The sequence below is a fragment of the Rhyacophila brunnea genome, unplaced genomic scaffold (assembly GCF_057557595.1).
Source record: "Rhyacophila brunnea isolate RB1 unplaced genomic scaffold, BYU_Rbru_1.0 scaffold_1, whole genome shotgun sequence".
NCBI lineage: Eukaryota > Metazoa > Arthropoda > Insecta > Trichoptera > Rhyacophilidae > Rhyacophila > Rhyacophila brunnea.
The window spans coordinates 40,265,382-40,289,442 of NW_028232751.1; the positions used below are offsets into that span (position 1 = coordinate 40,265,382).

Genomic DNA, 24,061 nt, shown 5'->3' on the forward strand with positions numbered 1-24,061 from the left:
TCGGAAGATTGATACCCAAATCCATGTATGGTAGAAAACTTACGTTATAAGGAATGATTTATATACCAGGTGAAATATTTAGGTAGAGGAAGGACAGATTCTTTTAGTATTATGGCCACTACAAAATCACTTGGGAACCATTGACGAACCAACACTTATATGAGTCGCCTGCACTGCCAGAAGAATCTGACGCCATTCTACATAAATATTTATAAACGTGTGCCATAACATATAAGCTATGTCATCCTTTTAGATATTAATGTAATGAGCTGCATACAAATATATTTCTTAATGTTTTGTTCCTATGATTTTTAATGATTTAATAAATATTTTTATAGAACTTGATGATTTTGTTTTATTTATCTCCATTTATTGCAATCAACATTGTCGTCTGTTGAAGCTTGCCCAGATGGCGCAATTTAGCCGTCCACATGCACTCGCGCCGTATCACCTCGCATGAGCACAACGCAAGCACTCACCAGACTCGAGTATGCGCGAGTTGAGGTACTATGGTGGTATTTGTTGCACCCAGTAACTACGCGATTCGTCAACGTGTGGGTGTGTTGTCAGGCATGGACTTTTTTTTGTAAATTAGAGCGTAAAAAGCACAATACAGTAAAACCTCATTATTATGAATACCAAGGGACCGAAAATTGAAAAGAAATTCGAATTATGAAATATGTATGGGGGAAAAGTATTATAAATTTTGAAAAAAATTTTTTTTTGATTTTCATTAATATTGTTTACAATAGATGTGCCTACTAAATTTCCGGTTCCGTGTGTGTTAATGGGTCATAAAATATCAGGACTATTTTTATTACCTTCTTAAAATAGGTAATTTATCATGTTTTAAGAAAAGCCTGTCACAATTTTCAATGACTGGCTCATGAAATAGTGTACTTTTTTACGATTTATTGAATATTTTTATATGCCAGAACTCCGAATTACGAAATAGGTATTTTATATGAAAATAATGTTCAAGGGACTTTCGTGTTCTTATTAATGAGGTTTTACTCTATATAGGCGAAGCACATAAGATGTGATGTGTCTAGCACCATCTGGGCAAGCTCTTAGGCGCTACATCCCAGGGTTGGATTTTTCCAATCATTCCACGGTATCTTATTCTTCGCCAGTCCTCTCGTTTCTAGGCTCCTATCTTTCGCATTGGACATTGCACCTCATTCTTGGCCTCCCTTTAGGGTGATTCTGTGATTTATCCACATGCTTCGGATCTTTGTTTCAGGGTGTAGTTTGCCTTCGAAATCTTAAAATTTCTGACATTGAAAGAGAAACTCATATCTATGAAATAATCGGGGATGGCAACTATTCGAGAAGATTCAATGCTGAGGTCTTATCAGGTCTGGACACAAATTCCAGTTATTTTCAATAAATAGAAAGAAACTGCACTGGTCAGGTCAGGAAAAAGGTGATGCCAACTCATCAAAAAGTAAAGATATGAGCGTAGTAAGATTCTAGTACGTTTTCAACATATTTTAAGTAAACAATAAAAGTGATTTATCTCTTCAAATGCCAATAATATCTCGAAATTTACTTAAACATGGTTTACGCCCGAGCACCTCAAGTAGCCACCAAAAGTTCCGTTATGTTTGGCTTTCATGGGACAATACAGGGCGCAATCTGTGTAGTATTAAAAAAAATACAGTTATAATATAACAGTATCTTTATTTGCTGTGCAGGATATTAATTATAATGAATTAAGATACATCTTGTACAATATGGTAGAACACAATATTCATAAACACTTACACACTATATAAAAAAGTTACTTTCTATCTACAGCGTAATAATGTTATATCAGTTCATTGCATATATTATATCTGGAAACAATATTATAATTCATATCAATAATCGAAATAGACTAGAAAAAAATATGTTATGATTCCCTATACAGTAAGTAAGGTAAGCTAATAACATACTTTGAATGTTTTCAGACAGTATTCACTAGGTTTTAAACAGAGCTCCTCTCCATTGTTTAAAGGTTAGACTGCAGTGAAAAAAAATATAAGAAGATCAGTCACTATTTTCTTTTAAATATATCTAATCAAATCCCGTCCGAAGAAATTTGAAACAGTCATGTCATAAAGATAAATTGATTGATCTCCAGATTATGGAGTTCATCTGGAAGCGGCATGTGACAAAAGGATTTTTCAATATTCTTTACCAACACTAAATTCTCTACGTTGTTGCATAAATTAAAATATATACATTGTCGTTGATACCTACTGAAATAGGTTTTATGTCGAGAAATATCAAGTGTCCAAGAAGCAAGAAAGATGTTCTTCAACTTTCTATCTTCAATTCAATCTCTAAGAAAGTGACAGAATAATGTATTGAAATTGCAACCTAAGTTCTTAGAATTTAATATGTATTTAAAAATATTAATTTCGATATTAACTTGTTGACTGCAGAGCATTTAATTACCGCATTTAAATAACATGCTAATTATATTGAATGGCCAATTAATTAGAGTACAACAAGCGTACCGTCCACATGGAAAGGATTAAGATTATATGAGAAAGTTCTAATTAACATTGTGTTTTTTCTCTTCATGTAAGATTGTTTTAAGAAATTCAGGAAAAAATGTCTTGAATCAAGCATAATTTATTTTTACAGGATACACAACATTACTTAATTTTTTTTTTTCCACTCAGTCACAAATAAGTCTCTGATTGTGATAATTGTGCCATAGATTTTTAAATAAATATAATCTAATATTCTAATATGATGGTGGAAAAATATTCTAATCCCAGCATCGAGATCAAGAATACCAATACAAAAATCTTGAGATGACCTAAATTTTTTTCAAAATTCCGAAACAAAGGCTCCAGTACCAGAATAATTATGGCCTACTCAGAGTTCGATTCCCAGCTCAGGTTTTTATACATCGTAAAATATATACACAATATTCAGATACTACTTAATTGTTGTTACAATAAAAATAGCCTATCAATAATAATCTATCAGTAAACCAAGGTTGATCAATTTAGTGGTACATAATATAGATCTACAGTTATACTGCGTTCTTGTTCCATTCCGTTCCATTCCATCCTATTACACTGATTACATATGTTATATAATATTCATAACATGCATATCGTCCCTGTTTAGGCGGACCATCTCAAATGTCAAGACTACCACCATGACCACATTGATACATAGAAATACATAAAAAAGTATTTTTACCATCATTCACTTAGAATTTAATCATTTGAAGTGTGAAAATGAATATGAGTAATCCACTGCCCTGGTAACACGACCTTGGTAAATCTAAAGGCAATTTAAGTCTAGTGTTTTGTTTATTGACTTTATTAAAAAAAAAAAAAATGCTATTTGAGATAGTATAGATGATGTAAAAAAAGACGAAACTTTAAAGCTAAATTATTTCAGTTTCGTTAAAGTGTCGTTTGATCTAGAAACGCATCAATTAGTAGTTGAAGATAATATAAATTATATTAAATTCTAAAGATTGGTTTTTAGTGAATAGCTATTTCGGTTGTTACACCACCATCGAGACACAATTTGTCACTGCTGATATGGAAGCAAGATTGAAATGGAAAAAATTAAAGGGTTTTGAGCCACCTTTTCCCATAACAAATCTCTAATTACTAAAACAAAATATGTATATATTTCAGAACAGAAACTAAACATTTTTTCAAATTTAGGTTTAATTATCAAATGTTAAGGAATTATTTAAAGCCATATAAAACAAAATATCAAAAGTAAGCAAGAAAATTTTCAAGAAATAAAACTGTAATGTTTTTTTATACCTACAGTGAAACCCCAATTCTACGATTTTCAAGGGACCCAAAAAAAACGATAAATGCGGGATATATAAAAAATTTAATTTTGACGTCTTCAATTATTTTAAGTTTCTCAGCTAGAGTTCTAGTTTTCTTCATGGTGGGTATTTTAGTTGCGACTTATAAAAATTCGTGATACGAGATGCGAGGCAAGCCTAAGAGAGATTGAGCGCCGACCGATCTGTGCAAACAAAGCAAAATAAAAAGTATCGTAAACAATTCTATGAAAGTGAAATGAAAAGTATTCAAAAAAACGGTCAATTAGGATAATATTTGTGACGGGTCCATAATATTTAGACGATAGATCGAGGAAAACGATAAATCTTGGAACGGTTAACGGCCCACATGCTCAGAAATATATAAAAATTTAAATAACCTGTTTTAAAGTAAAGATAATTACGTTAATACGGTTTCTAAAAATGCTTATTATTACAGTATTATTCCTGAAATAATTGCTGGAGTGAATAACAGGGAAGATCCTAGATTGTTAACCATATATAAATCATGTATCTTTGATATTTTGAATAGTATGATAATCGAAGTAGCCATCCACTTATAACCCAATATGTATAATTTTATATAATTTATATTTTCATCTTGTAAAATGGATTTTTATCAAGTAATTACTGAATTAATTAATGTAGTTCATAAGTTGTATTATATACAAAATGGGAATGTACAAAGAATATTTAATGTATCACTCAATAGATATGGACAAAAATACCTTAAGTAGCCATTAACCTATCATAACAATCTTATTAACTTGGAATATATTATTAAAGTATTTCATATACCCCCTACTAATAATAATCCTAACGCAAATAGTTACAATAAATTTACATCACGACTACTTAATAATGTTTATATTTATTTCAGTAGTTAATGTAATATAATACTGCATTTGTATTGTCCTGAATAATAGAGTGATCTATAATATTTTGAGGATTGACAGGAAAAGTTTAATAAAAAAAATGGGACATATCTATTTAGATAAATGTTTAAAGTATCATATTGTGTCTTCTGAACCATCTAGGATATTTTCCTCTTCCATAAAATGTCATCCTCACTCCAATTAACTTTATGAATTGTGGACTTTCGAATATAACATAAATATTTTAGAAAAAATATTGGATTATATTCTAGACAATATGGTGTTATTATCAGTGTTACATCAATGGAGCAGTATAAATCTAAAAATAAAGAATGTAATGTACCCATTTAACATAGCCAACATGTTATTAATGTGTGTTTATAAATACAATTATTGAATAAATTATTAATTTCAGCAACAAACACTATGAAGTAATTTTATTTAATGTTGCCACAATGAATAATTTAGTGTTGAAAATAATAACATAATTATATAAAATTACAGTGACATTCCATCATAATATTTGTGCGTTTTAAGGATATTACATAGGTACCTATTATTCGAATTTGACTTTGAAAGGACTTTTGATCCTTGAGATAGGCCAAATGGAAAACATGGTGTAACATGAAGTCAGTAAATTATAATAGCCCTCAAGCAATGGAAGTGGCCAGATATCTGTGCGACTTACACAATAAGGAAGATTTGTCTTACAACACAATCCTAGTGCAAGTGTATCTAGGATATCTCAAGGACTTCAAAATCAAATTCGAATGAAAAAAAAATATCTACAATTAAAACTCTTATTATTCTTTTTCACGTTGAAGTACAGGTAACTCCTACCTAGTTTCTTGAGCCATTGCTACAATCACAAAAGGGAACAAAGGAAGCACAGTCAATTGGGACGGGCGAGTATGACCAGTGAATAATGAGTAATGACCCAACGACAAGGAAGAAATATTAGTAGAATAAGAGCTCACACGAAGAAAGAAAGACATATTCTACCTCAATGACTTCAAAGTCAAAAAGAATAGTAAGTGTTTTATTAGGTGAAACTCCTTTCACTATTAAATATAAAGTTACAGAGGACATACACCAATATCAGTTTTATTACAATTTTGGCACTCGTTATAAGTAGATTATCTAAACATTCAAACATGTAAATTTATGTTATTGTAAGTATATTCTATTGTTTCTCAAAATTGGTTAAACAAATATCGATTTTAAGGTTTGGTTTCAGAATTAACGGGCACTAAAATGGTCAAACTAAAAGTTTGTTGACAATAAGTACATATGATATCTGGACGTGACAGGCTAAGCGGATTTTTCGTTACATTAAGGGTACCATTAACGCAAAGCCGAGTTAGGCCAAATCAAATGTATTCATCAAGTGGATATTCAGATGCAGATTGGGTTTCAGATACTGATAAAAACCATTCCTGTAAAGGCTACCGAAACTTTTGACGAAATCAAGACTTTCGTAAGCTCTACTGAAGTTGACAATGACAATAATAATTAAATTCAATATTAAATAACACAAACAATAGTCACAGACAATTTACCTAAATATGCCACCTCAAACTCATGAATTTTGTACATAACTAATTTTTAATATATTGTAATATTTCATTAGTGGGTGGAATAATATATGTTATTTTATACTTATTAATATTACCTATCTTTATAGACGTATAAGTATTTACTGTACAGCCATATTATTGTTTATTATCTATGGACACACAACTGAATGAAGAGGACAGTCACGCGACACACAGACCTAATGATTTAAAATGCCTTTTACTCTTTCCTGCTCATCCACTTAATCCTCACAAATATATTACCAAATAAACGAATGGCGAATGACACTATGTAATTACAAAACTTGTTATGAATGAAAAAGGATTATTAGATTAACCCAGTTTACTTATCAGGTCCAAATATTATATGTACCTATGTACCAGTATTTCTAATGTTTATTATCATATTGATAATAAAAGGAGCCACTGTATATAATTTAGGTGTAATTATTTTTATAGCTCGTTAGTAGAAATTATAAGAAACGGAAGGGTGAATATTATGCCGGGTCCACACCGAAAACAAGTCGCGCGACAACTCGTTAAATTTTACGATAAGCATGATAATTATCGTAAAATTTCTTAAGCAATTATGATAATTATCGTAAAATTTAACGAGTTGTCGCGCGACTTGTTGCCGGTGTGGCCGCACTTTTAGTATTTAAAAACATATAACCTGCATGTGATCTTTTTCAAAGGAGACACAAATTGAATATTTGCTTACGTTCTAGAATGTATTGTATGTAGCAGTTTTCTTGAAATGGGATAAACTTGTTTGATATAATAATTATATTAATCGGAAGATTTTTATAATAATGACCAACATCAATTTTTCTAAACTAAATACAAAGGAAACGAATCTTTATAAGTACTTATCTTTAACTATAATACATTAGACATATTTGTATGTCATTTCTAACACAAATAAGATGTTTTATTTAAAGAGTAATCAAACAAGAAAAATTAGCAAAGAGAACTAATTATCAAAACAACTGTTAACTAACCAATCTTCTCAATATAATATACCAATATTGATTTTTTTTTGTGGGGGTTCTAAAAAATCAGCATTTGTCTAATTTCACAACAATATTGGCACCAAACTAAATACATAATATAATTTCTTAATCATAAGATCAGGTCTTTTTATTTAATAAATTAAGTATTACATAGATGTATGGAACTTCAGTAAATGCAAATTGTGCTTTGACTACGATAGATAGTAACTTCATTGATTTGCAGAAAATTGTAAATGTAAAAAGTTTATTGTCAATTTTTAATATTCACACTCAATTTTCCACAGTGAATTTGGTTAATAAAGATTACGGCCAATCCTCGGATGTATCATGAACACTATGCCAAAGAAGTCCTGTACCAACAGGAGGATGGCCTGACGGCAAAATTACATGAAAAAAGAAAGATCTCCCACCGACTAAGCCTAGAAATAGTCTCCAATTTTTTTTTACACCGAAATCATAAGGATTCTTGAAACCTTTTCCTATCCTTTTAAATTCCACTTGATTTATGTGTGACTCAATACTGGTCTCACCTTTGGAAATAAGCTTCCCGTGCCAAAAAACTAAACACCCGAGTGCAAAAAATACTGCTACATTTATAATGGCCATGAATATTACGGCTCTTTTCATCACAGGATTGGCGGCTATTTTTTGAGCAGCAGTTATCTTTGGCACCGGAAGTTTATGTTCTCGTGGCAGTATGAAGGAATCATATTCGGGTAGACCCACTACGGGAACAAGGGCACCTGTATTATTCACTTGAACGGGATGCCCAATCAAGGCTGGTTCGTTATCGGAAGGAATAGCCGTGGTGTCACCGACCCACAGAACAACATATCCTATGTCTATGCCAGCTATAATGATGAACATTACGCCTATTAGAGTGTACACCATGTAGAGGTAGAAGTGGCGTCGGTTAAAGTGGCCAACACAGTTGTTGAGCCAAGGGCAGTGATGATCCATACACAGGATGCATTTGTTACAAACAGAGCAGTGGTGAGAGCGAGGAGGCTTCGGTGAAATGCATTTACGGCATATACTAGCAGCCTCCGTTATAAGCGATGCCTGTAATAGAAAATCCAAAACATTTAATAATATTATACTACATAGATCAGTTAAATGAAATTGACAATTGAATTAGACAACAAAAAATACAGACATACTGTATTTCAAACAATGTTATTACATATATATACTATTTTGTTGACATTTCTGGATATGCTTCACAGTTAACATATAAGAAAAATCATCTCCATGTATCTGCACACCATTGGTACATATGTCAGGCCTATAATGTTGTGGGTCCCAGATTCAATTCCTGGGTCTTGTACATTCACATGTTCACAATTTCACAGTAGAAGTGACACATCTTTAAAGTAGATGGCGAAATGAGAAATGGTTTTTATGATTTGGATAAAATAATGAGTAAACACAAATTTTTACATGGTTAGTCGACTGACTTGGGGCATAAATATTATTCCCTAAAATTGGCACTTCTGCCGTAGCCTCCGTTGCGTAATGGACAATGCATTTTTGCTCAATCTTCTGTCGTACTGTACGATTTGGCAGATTGGGGCCGGCGAATTGTGAACTATAGCCAAAACCAACACGCATGTACGGTCAACTTAAACAAAAAGTGATAATCCTGCCAGGAGCCTTCCAATTTAGTTGCAATAGCCAACGGTTTCTTTTCAAATAAACAATGTAGGTTTTAATTCTATGTGCGTGAGTGAATTTATCTATAAATGTTTTGAGAATATCAAGTAAATTCAGGGCTTTTTTTTGAAAAAAAAAAGGTGCCGGAACTCACTTCATGCCAAACAATTTACCTATTGTAAAAACATCATATATTTGAATAAAAGTATATAGTGATTTCCATGGTACCCACATCCTGAAGCGGGCCCCCTACCTATCACTAAGGTTAAAGGCAGTGTCTATAGTAGCGTTTTTCAAATGGTGTTTGAGGTAAAATTAAAGGTATTCAGTGTATCAACAAACATTAACCAAAATATACAATTACACAACCACATATTTTTAAATGTTAATACGCCCGAAGGAAGTTAGCGCCGCATGCAATTTTTTTTATGATTAGAGCAAATGTGTGATGTGCGTTATTTCAATTATCTGGTCGATCCCCCAGGCTAAACCCCCGTCAGCTCCCCCTTTGTGGGGGTCATGGTGATTTCCAAAGTTCAGTCCAATTTTCGTCTGACAAATCATCTCGATTCCTTTTCTTATAGGGTATATGGCCGAATGTCTTCTTCCACTAAGTCACCACCGATCAATGTATTTTGAATGATCAAAAAGTGTCAAATGTGGTCCAACGAGTTTGATGACCAAAAGTGCCGAAACTGTTTTGGTCTTCAGCGAAACTCTTATTGGGGTAATAATTATTAGATTCATTTGCGAAAATTTGCGTTCACATTCACTTGAAGAAATGGTTATAGAATTTAATGCACATATCAAACGCAATAGATTTTCAGGATATCTCTTTTCATGATTCAGGAAAATTAACTGGTACTATGTAATCGCGAACCATGTTTCATCAAAGTACCGTGAAAAAAAGTGCCGGAACGCCATTCCACCGCGTTACATTACAAAAAAAGCCTTGAGTAAATTAGATATAGTTGACAGGCTGTGGTCACCTCGTTTGGTATGTATGACAGGGCTAAGGCCAGAAATAGATTGTTATCACGTCACATGAGCTCGTATGCAAGAACTATAATTAATGACAACCTACAAAAACACTATTTTAATTAATTACCTGCCACTTTAATCTCACCTCGTAAGTAATCAACTGACCTATGAACTTCATGTTCTATAACTTTTTCAAATAAAATATCATTCATTCATTTTCATACATAAACAGATCCAAACCATCAGTAAACCATTAAAAAAAGATATGTGAGATTACATGAGTTGAAAGTGTGTGAAATTCACAGAAAATAAAAAAGCGTGAGGTTAGTGGCGTGACATAATACACGTGAGCTAACTTAAATATGGTTCTGATACATTTAAATACCGGGTAAAACGACACTGCACACTTTTTGCCCGTGACAAGCTTACCTGAACTCACGTGACATGATATTAATCTGTTTCTAGTGTATTTTAATTTCATTTCAAATTATTCTAAAATACAATCACAGCCATCCACTGCTGAGTATATGGCTTCAATAATCTCCTTTTACTTCTATATTCTTTAATGAGTTAACTCATTTAGTGCTGACAACGTGACTGGCGCGTTTGCATTAGTTGGCCATAATTAGTAATTATCTGGTCAGCAGTGAATGTGTTTAATTCAATAAAAAAAAGAGTTACACTTGCCTCTGGCGGCTGCCCAGGTACTGTAACAACTGCCTTATAATAGTGGAATGTAACATTTAAAAGTAGCCAGTGTCCAATTATGAGTAGACCAATTGTAATCGGTTCACTTCTCTCCCACCAGTAAGGTAGCCCGAGCCAATAAGCTATTGATACGACAGCCATGGTAAGTGCAATAACTGCAAATACAAAAACCTGTAAATCAGAAACATTTAATGTTAAATATTTTATTTCTTTAGAGAACACTTTCAATGCTAGGATTGTTTTTGCCATCTTGGGTTTCAATTAAGACAAAGAATAATTAGGTCGATAGTGCTACATCAAACAAAATGTGTAAAAACTATTCAGTTCCCCACGGGTCACTACAATGTGAAATGTAGACAGTTATGACGATTGTTTGTTAGGCATTCGCTCAATAAAGTCAATACATGGGGTGGGTCTTGTGGGTACAAGACAGAACATCATAAACATCCAATGTCACTTTGTATACAAAAAAAACTATGTATTTAAAAAAAACGGTACAGTTCGGTTATGAGGAATACAGCGGAAAACACATTTTGAAAATACCCGATATACTGGATGGACTTAATATGACTATTAAATTTTAAAAGTGATAAAAAAACAGTATAATATGAAATATACATAAGTATATAGACATAAAATATATTTTTTGAATGGTTATTCTTTAATTACACTCCGAATAAATAGAAAAAATGCTGTGAGCACGATATAATATTTGAAGATTTTTATAGGGCATGTGGACATTATGGACACACATGGAAAACTTGATAATAAACATTAGTACGGAGTCGAATGACAGCGATGATTATTATTTTTAGAATAGAACAAGTGAATCAGATGAGACGTCATAGTAATGCGCGATTTATATTGTAAATAATTTAATAATTCATATTGAAAGTAATTTTAACGATTTGCTACGTGTAATACAGGCTGCCGTTTTCGTAACTGACCGAAAACCTGCGAACTCACCAGAACTTCAAAAATGTCATGCTTATGTTGTCTAATATATCAGTTGGTGCAATAAACTAAGCCAATTCAATTAAAACATATTTAATTTAATTAGTGCTGGCGTCTGGGAATTTTCGGAAATAGGTTGACCAATCTTCAGTTCAAGTGTGATAAATTACTCAAATCAGTCTGTCTCGCCTACTCGCACTATAATGTTTCTTAGCACAATAATCAACATTTGGTGGCTGAAAGCTTCTCTGTTTCTGAAATCAACCGAATGCCACAGCTAATCATACAAGCTCTAACATTACTAATAGTTGAATAAAAAAAATGTGGATTAAAACCAAAACCACTTGTTTATTATCTAAACTGAAAAAGTAGCATTTTTATTATAACCCACCTCGGAGTACATAAAATATATTTTAAATATTGAGTTTTTTACCTTGCCTAAAACCCCTGCAAAGTTGTCAACAAACCAAAACAATGGTTCCATCAATACATCAGATGCGTAATTTGCACTCATATGGTGGTTATACATGAGTGAGTTAATGGTCAACTTAAAGTCATGGTGCATCTGTTGAAGTTTTCGCCTAAAATAGATATTGATAATTAATAATATTTATTATACAATGATGAATTATAGAAGGAATTTAGATATATTAGTTTTGGAGTAAGTTTTAGCAAAAGATCTTATCATTTCACGATTAGTATATAACTTTAACAAGTAAATATTAAAATGAATTTACCGCAGTACTCTGGGACACAGCCTCAGTCTGCATCTTATTAATGCCATTTTGTTGGAGATATTAATACTTCAATACCAGTTTTAAGTTTTTTCTGAAAAGAAAACAAAGAATTACTATTTTAAAACATCCCATTCAGCAATCAAAAACATCAATCGCAACTATTAAAGTAATTTTACAACCAATACTTAAATATAAACCAAATACAATTAATAAATTATAGACAATCGGAACAGATAAAAGATTCAATACCATATAATAAGTAAATATTTCGGACTTCAGATTATAAAAAAAGTTCTAAAAACGTCAGGATAGGTTAGCACAAAGACAATATTGATGGTTCAATATTACAAGACCATACAGGCATACGATGATGAACCGTAAAATTCTTGAGCAATATTATTCGTGTTGCGAAGTAATAAACACTTAATAGGTACCTATAATTTAATTTATTTGTCACATTTATTTCCACATCTATTATACTATTATAAACCAAACCAGTTTTGTCCTAACAGGAAAACGTTCCTTTGGATGAAGCTGAAATTGTTCATAATACATAAAGTGCGATAAATAAAATATAACTTAACATAAACTACAGTTTTTTTGACACATTGTTCAGCGCAGACCGGACAAGCAGGAGGGATTGGTGGTTATGGGTAGACTTCAGGCATGGCGAAGCAAAGGAAAAGCGCGCTGGAGCAACCAAATGAAGGCGCTGACTGGAGACAGCATTCACTCCGCCCTGAGAGAAGCAGAGGGTCGAGAGGGGTGGAAAGTCTTAGTCATTCATTCCTCAGTCATGAGGGAACGACCAAGAAGAAAACATTACAAAACAAACAAACTCTTTTCTTTATTTAACGAATAGTTCACAAGATTTAAGAACAAAACATTCTTTATTGAACATACTTATTTTGTTTCAGTGGTTAAACCTTTAACAAGTAGTTTGTTAAATTATTAGCAAGTGCAAGTATACTAAGATAGAGAGATCCTGATGTCGGCAAGGAATATTATCGCCCTATTAGTATCTTGATTCAAAACACAAAATTTGTTAGCAAATATTAACCAAGTTTAAGAAACGCTTCAACTGCATGACTGTTAGTCAATTTCGTTATAATCAGGTATGGTGCAGATGGCTAATATGGTTAAGCACATTGGCTAGAATTCAATGGATGCAGGTTTAAATCCTGTCCTGTGACATGTTGTTTTTCAAGATGCTTTCTAATAGGTATGTTTTTGAGGTTTTCCAAATTATGTAGGTACATAACTAAACATATTGAAGTGTTTGTTATTTCTAATACCTCGTTTCCACATGCATGGATTTACTGCTGACTGTACATATTGTCGCGGCCATAACAAGGAAATGCATGTGTAAACATGTATTTTCGTGCCAGTTGCAAGATTGCATACATGAATTAAAAAAGTTAGGAAGGTTCTGAATTTTCAGGCGACAGTTGGGATTTGTACGATATCTGCGCTTGCACAGTAGAACGATAGTGGTGAACCCGCAAATAAAAAAACGACCTACACCGCAGACTAATTTTGAGGTTAACCGATTTTCACGACCTGTAAAATAGTACCATAAAATGACAACATCGCGTCTCGCTTAGTTTTGAAGAATGAGATTGGCGAGACAGTCAGCACTTTTACGTGTCAAGTTATTATTGCGATAGTTTAAAATACACACTCTTGGTGCAAGTAAATCCATAGACGTGTACAGGCGCTATAATACCACATCTTTCCAACTAGTACAAGAAAAGAATTAATATTAATATTTCCATTATTTTTATAAAATAAATCTTATGCTTTGTATATCTTGGAATAATTTAAGAATTGAAATTCAAATATGAAACAGGAATGGTTTACCAGAATGATAATACGATACAACTGTTATACCACCAGACCTCTGGTGATTTTGTTCGCTAGCAAGCTATATTAAAATTACTGTTTTCTAGGCTTGCCACTCAAACATGTTGTTTACACACACAATGAATGTTAAAAAAATAATCAAAATAATGCAATTAATATAGACAAAAATATCATATATAAGGGTCGCGCAAACGAGTGATAATACCAATGCTAATAATGCACAACCAATGTACTATCATACTACGTGTTGCGGTACACCAACAAAATGAAATATGCGAAATAAAATCAGACAAGTTCCCTTTCACTTCAAAGCGCAAAACTAAAGGCGTTTTAACACAGTAACAACTTGAACATCAGTACGACTCGAGATGATGGCTGATAATTAGTGAGCATAACCACACGCAATCTATGTTGATTGAGTACTGTCTGGGTATGGAAAGAGATGAAGCATGGTAAAGCAGGAGTAATAGGTGCGGTAAGGTTCGCATAGAGGCGAGAGGTGATCACTATGCGTCAAGAATATTTGTTGATTAGCTGATTGGTCGGCCGTTTATAGACCATTGCGTCACATTGCCCAGACCAGCTCTAAAAGACGTACTGCCAGGTAATACATTTCTGACACTGATTTTTATCTTGTAAATATATACATAATGCAGAGTGTAGAATGACTGGAGTACTTATTTAATTTAAAATAGTAATGTTATATAAGTGTTAGGCTCAGGAGAGAATTAATATATCATAACACTCTTGTACCCTGTGCAAACCATTAAAAAATTGATAAATACCGTGTACAAAAAAAAGTTTGTGTATTATTAAACTGTGCGCTACTCTAAAAACAATAAATGCAAACCTTTGTTTATATTATTCTATAAAAGTAAATTCTATAACCATAAAACTAATCCGGCTGGCCACAAAAATACATGTTATTTTTTATATTGGATATATGTGTCGCTGAGTTTCAAAACCCGCTATAACACTTTTTTGAAATAATTAAGATATATATATCGATGGATTCGTTATTAAAATCTCTACAAGAAAATTTTATCGCCTCTTTCAAAATCCGCTACAATTAACTGTAATTTATGAAACAAAATCCATGCGTCTATCAAAATCCCTATAACACTATTGAAACATTCAAAAACCTTTTTAGTTCAAAAAGTTTATATTGATTTTCTCAACATAATGAAAAAGTGTTATAGCAGATTTTGAAACTCTGCGAAAAATATCAAGTTCTAGGACCCAGTGGTTCAGGCAAATGGCCAACAACTATTCCACATTCAAAAAAACTCTTAATAAAATCTTCACTATACTTACAGAGGCTTATGTGCGAACATGGTAATTTACTGATGAATTCTAGTAAGAAGTTTGTCAGGATTTACAAAGAGCTGTGGATGTGCATAGTCTCTATCTCGGTGCAGAAATCGTGATTTACCTATTTGATCAGATTGGTAATATTTGATATATATATTATATTGTAAGTACGCATTAGCAGACAGATTTATGCTTATACAGTGGAACCCCAATTTTACATGCCTGGAATTCACGTTTATTCCGATATTTGCGTGTAGTTTCAGCAGTTCCATTTCATTTTAGTAGTATGTACATTTAATTGACAGTTTTTCATTTATATTTCCCTAAATTTGTGTGATTGATAATTAACTTTTTTAATTTGTCATTATCCCTATTTACGTCATCTACGTTTGTTGTCATCAAATCGGGGTTTCATTGCAAATGCACTATTCTACAGTATATGAGGCGCCGAGTCGCTAAACTGGCTCCTGGCGATTTTTCGATAAAATGAGTTTTGAATGTACTTAGATGCTCTATCGATAGATCTATCGACTTTTCCAGTTGAAAGTTTCAAATTCCTCCCAATTTCATCAAAAAATCAAAATGAATATTGACGTGAGTCGCCAAGCGCGCTCTTTGAAAAAATATGGAGTCGCTAAATTGTCTCTTCTTAACCGACCAATCAGACGCCGCCATTCAAATACTGATTTCAAACGTACGGTAAAATCTCTATACAACCGCGTCAAACCGTTCGCGTCTGTGCAGTGAGAAAGCCTTGATTTTGCTTCGTCTATTTGATTGTTTTTACTAATTAATAATGGATGTTTCATTAGTAAGTGTAACAGAATCTCTACCAGGAGAATCAAGGAAGCGTTTAAGAAATCCAGCTGGCTGGAAATGTAACGTGTTACGCCAAGAAAGGTATTTAAAAATTGACATTCCTAACATTAATTTTTGCTATAGATGTTTCAATAATCCAGTGGTGTTTCATAATATTATTTTTTGTTTCGTACGCTTTTTTTAAATGATGCCGTAGATACATAATATTGTATATTTAGCGTGATGTAATTATTATGAGATCTATAAGTACAGATTTTTAACATATTTTGCTTGTTTCAAAAAATAATATTGGGACCTTTAATAATTGGACATTATTTTTTAATCACTTGATGACTAATAATAAATTGATTTAAGATAACCGCCATAAATCTCATTATATATATTTACATAATATCTAAGTATAGTCATTATTTTATACTTTTGTATATATATTTTATTAACCTCTATCTTTACTTTTTATTTTCAAAGTTATTAATTATTGTATTTTTCATAATTTGTTGCAGATATTCATCTAAAAAATTGCCCGAGTATCCTCAGTGTAATCATGACACTAAGAACTTCAAGGGAAGTTCATTAAATGGAACTGATATTAGACATTTCCATACTGCATTTTATGAAAAGGCAGTGAAACTTGCTCAAGATACATTTATAGTGAAGTATTTTAAAGGAGTTTCAGTGATGTCACACAGTGGGGCTGAAAGAAAAAAATCTTTTTAATTTTATAGTGACCTACCTACTTTTAATTCCTCTCTCCACCTTGGAACAACTAGATCATCAATGATTATGCTTTATATGTATGTGTTATTGGGACCATCACTTATTCACATATTTGGTATACTTGCGTTATTTCTTGCTCGCTTCTCATTAATAAACACGATTCTTTATTTTGAAAAAATGTTTTTTTTCTATGTACATACATACATACCTACCGCTATAAATGCTAAAAAGATGCAATGTAAAAAAGGATTTACCGTATAGTAGGTAAGTATGGTGAGAAAATATTTGTTTGGCAAAATAAATTCTAAAATATCTATATTAATTGAAATAAATACGGCCCGCTACTGAACAGTCATTTCCGGCCGACCTTATTCCATAAGTGCCAAACTCGACTCTATTGACATGTAACGTCAAAGTGTGAGTCACAAATTTGGCTCCTTGCGACAGCGAGTGATGCAAGTGTGCTCTCCGGACAATTAAAATGCATTTATTTGGAATATTGGCGCATATAAATTGAATTTGACGTTTTAATTTACTATTCCATATAAACCGGAAACTAGAAAATAACTTAAATTACACTTAAAGTTATCACACTGCCCATAACAGTTTTTCGTGATTTACTCAAAACTCAAAAAACCCCCAGGAGCCAGTTTAGCGACTCGGCGCCTCATATCATCGACAGTAAGATGCCCTGATTATAAGACGGATCCTTATTTTTAAATAAATAAATTAAATTCATGACAACCATTATAATGACAAAAAACCAGTATATTATTTAAGTATGTACAAAAGTTTGTAAGATCTGAGTCTGTAATTTCTTCAGTTTAAGTTTTTCTGAATCACATTTCGACTCAGGATCCATGATCTGTGTTTTCTCATAAAATACCACTTTTGACACAATCAATAAAATTATAAGACACACCCGAATTCAAAAATATCAAAATATGGAAAAACATAAATATATTATATGCAATATGGTAATAACTAAATATATAAAATGTATCTAGTCGTGTCATATAAAAGCGGGCTTTAACAATTATGTTTCATAATAAATACCAAATTGATAAACTTCGTAAATCATTATGAATTTATCATCATCATATTACATTTCACCGTAGCACAGTTCGCTGTGAGCATTCTTATTGGAAAGAGATGACCGTATATCATACGGTCATCTCTATAGCACCGAGACGAAAAAATATAATTACGCGTTGTTCGTGGAACATTGCAAACAATGTTCCAATTTTATTAGATCCTAACCTAACCCAACCTAAATTAATCTAACAAATAATCCAGTATATTGGCTATTTTCAAAATTTGTTTGCCGCTGGCTTCCTGTAAACCGACAAGACCCGTATTTTGTTTAGACGTACTTTATCTCAGTAATATACGACCCAAAGAAGTAGGACGGTCTTTAATATCTTCTTCTTCTTTGACCATGTCCGATCCTAATAGGATCATATGGGCCTCCACAGAGTAGAGGTTTGTATTAACAGATTTTGTTTTTACGAGAAATGGAAGTCAGCCACTTGCTCAACCTATTAGGTCCATACCCTGACTCACACACAAATTGAAAAACAATATGTGTACTTGCCAGACCCAGGATTCGAACCTGGGACCCACGGCATGATAGTCCAATGCTTATGCCGCGCCCATATATTTCTGATACAACATTTCACAGTGAAGTGTGATACGGCGAACTGCATTATATAATAAATAAACATATAAATTTCCGGACATGTATCATCACATCACATAAAAAATATATTCTAACATGGTAAACTTTATCAACAATGATCGGTACCCACAGAATACCGAGTGATAGATAAATTGTTAGATTTTCTAACCGATGCATTATTAGTTAGATACCTAGTTTGATTTCTATAAATTTTAAAAGAACCCACCATTTTTGTAAAGTTTTGAAAAGTACGCCAACAACGTCATAGCGAAAGATGAGTGACCTTCTGGTCAATTCGGTGCTAGGGTTAGTATCTAAGGCGACTGCCGTTATGGAGTACTGTTTGAAAAAATGTAATATTTAAAGATGTAATTAAAAAGTTTCTCTTTTTTTTCAGGACAAAGGAGTACATGTACACTCCAGCCTCTTAAATTACATTACATTACCTATCAATTAAATAAGCATATAAAACTGCCAAATAGATGACCTATGTCAAATGATTAATATTTTACTTATTTTACAAATAATGCACAAGATTTGAACATTCTTTATATTGACCATACCTAATTTAAAAATACCTCAGATATATACCTAGGTACTTGAAAAAATCTTTAAATAAAAACAATGCCCGATGCTTAATTAATTGGTAAATCCAAATTAGCACAAATCCAGAGGATACGGGTTCATGTTCCGCCGGGTGAGGTAATTTAAAATTATATATGTTCAGTTTAAATTAGTATAAAATAAATACGGTCGACATACTTAAGGTGATGTCTCTAGGTAAAGTTGTTATCGAAAAATAGCTAGAAAAGTTTATTAATCGGTAAATATATATTCAAAAATAATGAGAAAAATAAAATAAAAAATTAAGAAGTATCGTGGAGTTCTATATACCAAAAATACGTGTCAAATTCGGTACATTTCTATCGGGTGGTACGAATGAATGACATAAGATTTATTATCAAAATTACGATAAAAATGTACGTAAATCTATTACCTAGGGAAACGCTAAACGAAAATTGGAATTTATTATACCCTTATATCTTTTTTTTCAAATTTAAAAAACATCGATTTATAGGTTAGAAAGCATGTTTTTAAAATCGAAATATCTTGGTTTAGACTCAATTAACGACGAAAAACGCTTAGCGTTTCTATTAAAAATACTATTTATTAATTTTTACGGGAGTTATTTAAATTTAATCTTGTATTTTTGTATATTAACGAATCGATAGAAATAGAAATCATAATAATTGTCCAAATTCAACCGATGTTTAGCTGTCCGGTGCTGCCACCGTGGAACTATTTCGAAACAATACATATATACAAAATACACACTCATGCAACAACATGACGTTGAAAATGAAACTCACACATAGACAAGACAACATAACATTTTTCTGCTTCATTTTGGCTAGAATCAGTTTGTGGTAAAACTTCGAGGCGAAATTGCCATATGAATAAAAATAACTTAATAATTAAAATATATTTTACTTAATATACGTAGGAACCTGCCTATATTCAAAATTTGTAACTGCAAATTATTTGCAATTAGTATTTGCTTAAATTACAACTGTTTTTTACCATTATTTATGATAAAAATAATCAAAAAATATACAAATCTCGCATTTTTACATATGGTAGCATTCGTGCTGTCGATCGAATATCGGGTTTATAACAATTAATTATCATCTTCTTTACATATTTGGCTATTATTATATTGTTTGAAAACAGGAATGAATCGATCATCAGTAACATTTTTGTGTATAATAATATTATCATACATCAATGACAAACTACCTATGTCACGCAGTTTTGATTGTCAAACAAACATTCAAAAATTATTTAAAAGAGTTAAATATACTGTATTTTCAATCACCATCATAAGCATTTATCATCAATATATATTATTTTAGGCGAAGACTCATCGTTTTCGTAAAATTATAAATACTTTACGTCAGTTTGAGGTTATGTTTATGACAAAGCAATTCGTTATGTTGAATGTTCAGTAGGTACCTAGGTATGTAATATAATTTATTTTTAAAATGAGAGCATAATATTATTGACCGAAACTACTGACTATAAACTGCTTTGTTTTTTGATAATCAAAAGTAAGTGTGACAGAAGAGGTAGGTAGGTACCTACCTATCTTATCTCCATACCAGTAGTAATGCAATTATAGGTACAACAAGTAAACATTGATCTAATTTTTTATTTAATATTTTCAGATGCCTCGGCGATGTTCTGCTACGTGATGAAAATCTAACTATGTATGATAGTTTTTATAAAAAAAATCCGGTGCTATCTACATTTCGTTTTCCCATGGACGGTGACATGAAAAGTGGCGTCAAGCAGCAGTTCCTTCAATATTCGATAACCTGCCATCGTACAGCAGTATAATATACTATTTATTATGTAGGTAGGTAGTGGTTATTCTGTTAGATAGTGAAATACCTACCTACTCAGTGCAAACTACAAGTGTTAAAAAATCCAAGTCCTGCGTCAATGACATTGAACTACTTTACAAGGTGTTTGTTGGCAAATTTAAAAGCGGGTGATTCAGCTACTGCGATTGTGATGATGACACACAAAACTTTCCATTCGCTGAGAAGCCACAAGCCAGCGACTATTTTGACAGAACGTAGTTGCAGATCATAGACAATAGATAATATACGCAAAAAAGTATAGATAATATATACAAGCTAGCGAGTTGAAATCATAATATTGTATTGTTGTTTACTTTTATCGGGCTTTAACGCTATGAAATGGAATGTAAATGAAAGTAAAATGCTTGCCGAATAATGTTTCCATTTTAAAACGTCAAAACGGTAAATGTCAAAATGAGTTGTTCGTTTTTTTACCGGGACGTCACTACCATCGCTCTACTGCGCTCTGCCGGCTGTCAACTTTTCTCGGTAGATTGTTTATAATCTGCTTGTTAGCTTGTTCGATGATGACACTGGGCGAGTATACGAGCAGATTGTAAATTCGCTATAAAATAACTAGTGGAACTTTTTTATATTATAATAAGTGAAGTAATTCCATAAACAACGTTTTTTGTGTAATTGAATTTGATCAAATTATATACCTACAATATTATATTATATACCTACTATAATGTAGTGGTTATTTTGCTTTCTTTGGCAATTCTTCTAAAATATATTCCTACAATTGCCAGACTTGTGATAATAAAAAGTATTTGTAATCTACGTATGTGTTTCAATATTATTTCCTTTGGCCCTATATTGGCCTTTTGTATTCTAAATTTCTATTCAAAATGAAAAAAGAAGTTGGCAAGTATAAATTGATTTCATATTCATAGTCGTATTCAACATCATAATGTTGGAAATGGAGACAGTGAATGTACTGAATCGAAGTTTATTAATAATAATTTGTGGAACTTCTTTAAGGGCGACCTATTGCATATTATGTATTACGAATTTCAGAATATTGATTGGGAAATTTTATATTCGATTAGTGGCGTCAATGCTGCAGTGAAGGTATTTTACCAATATAATGTATTTGACAAGTCATTCTTTATAAAAAAATCATCGGGCTCTTCGCGTCGCTACCCAAAATGGTTCAATTTTGATTTAATTAAAAACATACGACTAAAGCACTTGCATCACAAAAAATGGAAGAAAGCGAAGTGTCTTAGCGATTATATTTTATTTTCTTATATCATATCACGTGTATTATATCAAATCTTGTGACATTGTCAATGTTATCAATGGAATCCAGTTTTTACTCTTGGCAGACGATTTAAAATTATATGTGTCAATTCACAGTGAATAAGATTGTCACATATTACAAAATAACTAGTGGAACTTTTTTATATTATAATAAGTGAAGGTAATTCCATAAACAACGTTTTTTGTGTAATTGAATTTGATCAAATTATATACCTACAATATATTGTAATATACTATTATACTATCATAAAAATGTCAATACGATATAATAAAATATTGTACTTATTTAAAAAAATTAATAATTATTTGAATAAGTATATATATAATAATATTATAGTAAGTAGAATATATTATATTCTTATAATATGTAAATGAATTTTTGTCTAGCGATTTTTTTCATCTGGCAATTTTATTTAATCATACTTGCAACTTATTATAGTAACTTACTGCCATCTAGTTGGAATTGACCAAAGTTTTTAGTAACAGATTTTTAGAAATTCATGGTAGATGCCTTTAAATATAAATAGATGGCGTAAAAGTCACATTATATGTGTTATTTAGGCTAAAGACATCGCCTTAATTATAAAGTATAAACATAAACCAACAATTTAATTATAGCTTACCAATAAGCAACCATTGGCAGGGTTGTAAAAGACAATAAACAGCTCATAGTAACCCAACTAATCAAGTTTTTCGCACGCTTTGGTAAGGCTAACCAAACCTTTATAGAATACGGATATTACTCGCATGTAATCTCATACTTCATCATGTCAGAAGTTTTAACAAGTTCGATTATCAATGTTTATGTAGAATTTCAATAACATATTTTATAATAATTAGGTTTTATTATTATTACGTATCACGCGATTTTAAGCGTCAGTTTAAATCCAACGAATTTAAATCATTCTTAAAAGTAATATTATTTTAACCTAATTTCACATAAATTTCGTATTTCCGTCAAACATATTTAATTTACGAATATAATCAATATCCATATTTCACATGTCCAAAATGTACTTGATTTGATGCTTTAGAAACGTATGCGAATAATAAAACACGCATTTGCCATCAAATAATCACAGTAAACACATATTTTCATAATAGGTATCATCACCTAATGAAAAATAGAGAAAAACACGATAATATAATATATAGACGCAACGTTTTTATGTATTCTGTGGATATGGTTGAATATTAAACTTTAACGTATAACGATTGTTATAATTCACAACTAATTTCTCAAAAACACTTCAATCTCACACAACCGCGATACGATACCGTCTAGACAAATTTTGACGTTCCAATAGCAACGAGCATAGACTATAGATAAGATACTGGCATAGACTAAAATACTTTTTAGCAACGAGCCTACAATCAGTGCTGCCAAGTCCAAATTTAAAGTTTCAGTAGAAAGCCTTCACAAACCAAAGCGAATTCGCAACGCCCTCGCTGTCGCTTGGATTTGATGCGAATTTAGCGTTTGGCCCCACACCAAAGCGTCAGTGACGCAGCCATAAACTAAATAATTTTATTTACGCGCCAGATTTAAAATTGTAAATAATATTAATATTTTACGCCAAATATTCTATAATTTTTATGAATTAAATATGAAAAATATACGTACACTATAGCGCTTTCAGAATTGCTACAACTTTTACCCACTTCGCGTAAA

At 31.9% G+C, this 24,061-nt stretch overlaps 1 protein-coding gene across 2 annotated transcripts; it reads right to left on the reverse strand.

Annotated features, from left to right (window-relative positions):
- Positions 1-1,671: 1,671 nt before the first annotated feature.
- LOC147079770 (palmitoyltransferase ZDHHC16B) lies at positions 1,672-23,697 on the reverse strand. Of its 2 annotated transcripts, XM_085944121.1 has the most exons (6): positions 23,013-23,697; positions 15,490-15,607; positions 12,313-12,403; positions 12,009-12,156; positions 10,601-10,792; positions 1,672-8,341 (listed from the first exon to the last, which is right to left on the reverse strand). In XM_085944121.1, exons 3-6 carry the CDS (start codon positions 12,357-12,359, stop codon positions 7,583-7,585), a joined length of 1,146 nt encoding a protein of 381 aa, XP_085800247.1. In that variant the 5' UTR covers positions 12,360-12,403; positions 15,490-15,607; positions 23,013-23,697; the 3' UTR covers positions 1,672-7,582. The 2 variants fall into 2 exon arrangements, with proteins under 2 accessions (XP_085800247.1, XP_085800249.1); XM_085944123.1 differs by lacking the exon at positions 15,490-15,607.
- Between the last annotated feature and the right edge of the window lie 364 nt (positions 23,698-24,061).